The sequence below is a fragment of the Conger conger genome, chromosome 7 (genome assembly GCF_963514075.1).
Source record: "Conger conger chromosome 7, fConCon1.1, whole genome shotgun sequence".
Classification (NCBI taxonomy): Eukaryota; Metazoa; Chordata; class Actinopteri; order Anguilliformes; family Congridae; genus Conger; species Conger conger.
The window spans coordinates 61678658-61683657 of NC_083766.1; the positions used below are offsets into that span (position 1 = coordinate 61678658).

Sequence of the window (5000 nt, forward strand, 5' to 3'; positions counted from 1 at the left end):
AGATTAGATAGTCTGTAAACTGTGGAAGATTAGATAGAGTGTGTAAACTGTGGAAGATTAGATAGAGTGTGTAAACTGTGGAAGATTAGATAGAGTGTGTAAACTGTGGAAGATTAGATAGAGTGTGTAAACTGTGGAAGATTAGATAGAGTGTGTAAACTGTGGAAGATTAGAGACAGTCTGTAAACTGTGAAAGATTAGATAGAGTGTGTAAACTGTGGAAGATTAGAGAGTATTTACTCAATACCTGTGTAGGCCGAGTTGTCGTCATGTTTGGAGCTGGGGGGCGTGGCCTCTTCACTGGTTCCGTCTTTCCCGCCCGGATCTGTGGGAGAAGGCAGAGCAGACATAAGACCCTGAAGTCCCGTCCACAACAAGAATGATAACGATAGCGATGTGAACACCGCTCTGAAAGTGATCCCAACGATATCGTTCACCGCTGTTGTTGCGCATTACATTTTGTCATGGTGTGGATCGTGGTCCAGCCACAGACCAGCTATGACCAGCTTGAGGTGTTGAAAAAAGCCACAGCGTAAAGCATCGGAAAAGAGCGCAGAGTCCCAGCAGGGTTGTTCAGGAGACGTTTCAGCAGGGTCTCCTGAACCTGAGCAGGCTCCCTTTCCATCGAGCAGAGAAGCTGATGAAGACCTGTCAGCAAAACCGATTATCAACCTCCCGTGACCCCGCGTTCAAACGGAACCGCCGTACGCCCCGTCAAGAGATAAACACACACGCGGCTGTTCCAAGATCCACATCTACAACGGAGGCGTCTGAGCCTTGCGGACCCGATTCTCCAAGGTGACCTACGGAAAGACGGAACGTTTAGCCAGGCCGGAGAAAACCACACAGAGGGCTGGAGAGGCCTCAAACAGATCAGTGCTTAAGAGATTCCTGTTGGGGAAGAAATACTCTTATCAGTTTCCCTGGCACAGGAACAAGGCTACTGCTGACAACACTGCCAGAGGAAAACCAACACCGCAAATAAGTGCCAAGAGCATTCGTCTAAAACTGTGTTCTGTTCCAATTTTTGTATATGTGTAGGGGGGTTGTGATGGAGATGTTTACTTGGTGAAACTGCGTTCTTTTACATATCCCACACATAAAATAAGCCATGGCCATGTAGTTTCATGTTTTAAAATATACTATTTTTCATAAGAATAAAAATGTTAATTGGGTTTTGTGGCTATATGCAAGAGCGCGTAGCCTATGTGATGACGCTGATAGATTGCGAAAGACAACATCTGCAGTCCAAATTCCCTATGTATTTACTAAACAATACAGCACCCTATATAGACATTCACTAGATAGGAATTAGTAATAAGTGAAGAGTGAGCCATTTTGGACGCAGCCTCAGTCTATGAAACATGATATTAAGAACAGGATAATTATACGTCTTCCCGCAGTAATACATCACGTCTCATAAAAACGCTACAGTCAGCTTAATTCGCCTCAATTCCTTCGTTTTACGGTTGATGTCAGAGGGATTTATATCGCGTTACAGAACTACAGTGACTCATGAATCTCTTTTTTTAATATTTAAAAAAGCACTTGAAACTGCTGAGCGTCGTGCCGCTGGTTTAGTTATAGGCGCTTTTTGAGAATGGATCGAGGTGTCAGCGCTTGTTACGGAGTGAAGCGTGAAATGGCGGTTATGAGCGAGCGCTCTGTTCGGTCAGCGGGTCCCGCGGTTTAATGAGAAAGTGTCTTAATGCTCCGCGTAACGGCAGAATGATGACGCGCAGTCGCGGAGTGCGAATGTCGCGGAGACCTCGCTCCCCGTGACGTCAGCGCTCCGGAGCCGTCTCCACTCTGCCAGCGCGGGGCAGGACGACCGCCGTGTCAGGAGCCGGTAGCTTACTATCCAAGTTTCACAGAATAAAAATACAAATAAATATGTACAGGGGCTTCAGAAAGTATTACATTCAGTATTGGATTTAGGGTCTGGATAATTATACAAACAAGAGATTTCAGTTTGTGACTTTCAATAAATTTACAAGAATGTCAAAGTGAAAACATGTTTTCACTTTGTCATTATGGGTTATTGAGTGTAGATTGATGGGCAAAAATGTGAAATTTTATCCATTAAAAATTAAATCTACAACACAATACAGTCAGCAAAAATGGAAGAGGTCTGAATACTTTCTGCAGCCACTGTACATTATTCATTGTTTTCATTTCATATACAGTGGACTCCATACCTACTGGCACCCCTGACTGAAGAAACAAAACAAAAAAAACTATATGATTACTGAGATAAACTCAAAGTACCAACGTGAAAAATACTACTTTATCAGTATCACACACACACACACACACACACACACACACCAATGGTGATTGGCTGCCATGCAAGGCACCAACCAGCTCCATAATAGTCCATCTATACACCGCATCCAGTTCAAGGGCTCTTTGTCGGGCAGTATGGTTCTTTTCTATCTGGGAGTTTCATACTTCACCCCTGTGATAGAGGGTTCTATAAAGAACTGAAATGGGTTGCTCTGCGGACTCAGGCCCAGGAACCCTTCTGAGGTCGGTGTCCAGACACAGGGGCCCAGCATGCAAACTCACCCACAGCCACAGTCCAGCATATTTCCACCCCCGCAGCGACCCCCCTGCGCAAACCCAGTGATTATGAGGAATCATCTCACATCGTGGCGCATCTCGAGTGATGATTATACGCTCTTGTGTCTGCTCCGGTCTCCAGACGACTGCGGAAAGAGGCACAAACGCACATCTGGAAAAGCACAGCTCCAAATGCATTCTCCAGGCTTCTCCAGGCTTCTGCAGGCCTGATCAATGCAAATCACAAACAGAGCGTTCTGCAGAGGCCCCGGGTTCAAAGGAGGAGACTGGGGACTGGGTCTGGATGAAATATGTCGCGTGGGATTTTAAACAAACCACACACACCCTCGTGTGTATACAGACACACACACACACACGTGAGTGAACACATGCATGCTTGCAGGCGTATACATACACACACACACAATCACACACTCACACACACACACATGCGAGTGAACACATGCATGCTTGCAGGCATATACAAACACACAGACACTCACACACACATTAGTGAACACATGCATGCATGCTTGCAGGCGTATATGTACACACACACACACACACACACACACACCATTCCCTCCCGGAGCCTGTGCATTTTTGGGGGTTTGTGTCTCTCAGTCCAGGGGGTTTACTGGCTGAGTGCATTATCCATAGATACAGCACTCCCTACTCTCTACCAGAACACAGTGTGTGTGCAATGCAGCTGTAAATATGCACACGCACACTCTCTCTCTCACACACACATGCACACACACACACACACACACACAACACACACACACACACACACACACAACCACACACACACACTCACACACACACACACACTCACACACACACACACACACTCACACACACACACTCACACACACACATACTCACACACACACACACTCACACTCACACTCACACACACACTCACACACACATGCACACACACTCACACACACACGCACACTCACACACACACAGATCCTGACCTCACATACTGCCAGTGAGTGAAAGAAGAAGCAATCTGACAAGGATCTCCTACAGGGCCAGATAAGGGCTCCCCCTGCTGGCTCTGACAGGAACCGAACGCAGACTGGCCACGGAACTCACTAAACTGACCAGAATCAAACGCAGCGTTCGACGCCAAGAAAGGGCGGTGACAACGCACGTGAAGAAGAGCGACAGTTGTTCAAACCTGTCCCCATCCACCCAGGAAGTCGTTAAGTTTGTTCAACTGTAACTAGCCGCAACGACATGTGAGAGCAGTAGGTCGTCTGCGGTTATAAAATTGTGCGCTTGCTTTGAGTTTCTTGACGTTTTGCGATAACGTAACTAGGCTAACTCAGTTGCTGTGATTGGACACGCGAGGAAAGGACAGTTTGAACCCTGGTGGCGCTCAGCTGGACTTTATTCTGAGCCAGGCCGGGCGTTGCTGCCAGGTTTGGGCTTCGACGCTCTTTAATGACACCGTGTCAAGCGCTTCAACGCTGATCATGCGAATGCAGCTTTAAAACACAACATTACTTCAAATCAACCACTCACCTCAATGCAAAGAGAAAGTAGAGGCTTTCCATGGACATTTATGAAAATCTGAATACAACAGGGACAAAAAACTAAAACATACGAATAAAATCTAAATAAAACGGACTGAATAAATAAAGGGTGCTCAGACTTGGATTTATAACACAATAATACACCTTAATCCTGAGCCTAGCAGGTGTGGTGGTTTCTTTAGTCAGAAACTAGTTTAGTCTTTGGGAACAAGGTTCGCAGTCTCTAAAAGTGAAGACGTGAGTGTTGATACCCATGAAAAAGCAGTAGAGACTGGATAGGTCTGAGACTAACTTGATTAACGTTAAGGACGAGGGTTTGGTTCCTTGCTTAAGGGCTAGGCCTGAATCTAAGGCAGCAATGCCACTAGAGGGAGCAGTTCTCCACGGCACCACCAGGGGGAGCCGCAGACACAGGTTGTGGTTGGCAGTGCACGCTGGCTGGCTTCACAGCCTCCGTGCTCCTGAGACAATGGCATTTCACAGGGATTAATTACCACGTTCTTCTGCAAAAACACCATGTTCCCTCCTGACTGGAGCAGGTCGTCAGACAGAAGCTATATGTGTGCGCAAGTGTGTGTCCAAACACGCGATCATGTATTCCACTCAGGCCTAACTCCTTTATTACATGTTAATTACATGTTATAACCACTGGTTATGACCCTTATTACTTGGTAAATGGTAAATGGTTGGCATTTATATATATATATATATATATATATATATATATATATAGCACCTTTATCCAAAGCGCTGTACAATTGATGCTTCTCATTCACCCATTCATACACACACTCGCACACCGACGGCGATTGGCTGCCATGCAAGGCACCGACTGGCTCATCAGGAGCATTTGGGGGTTAGGTGTCTTGCTCAGGGACACTTCGACAC

General features: G+C 46.2%; 1 protein-coding gene across 1 annotated transcript in view; it reads right to left on the reverse strand.

Moving 5' to 3' along the window:
* The window catches only part of LOC133133582 (roundabout homolog 1-like), a 134982-nt gene that overhangs the window by 116151 nt on the left and 13831 nt on the right, over positions 1–5000 (reverse strand). Inside the window, exon 2 of the mRNA XM_061249683.1 lies at positions 248–325. Within this exon, the coding sequence (XP_061105667.1) occupies positions 248–325 (78 nt within the window). The remainder of the gene's footprint in view (positions 1–247; positions 326–5000) is intronic.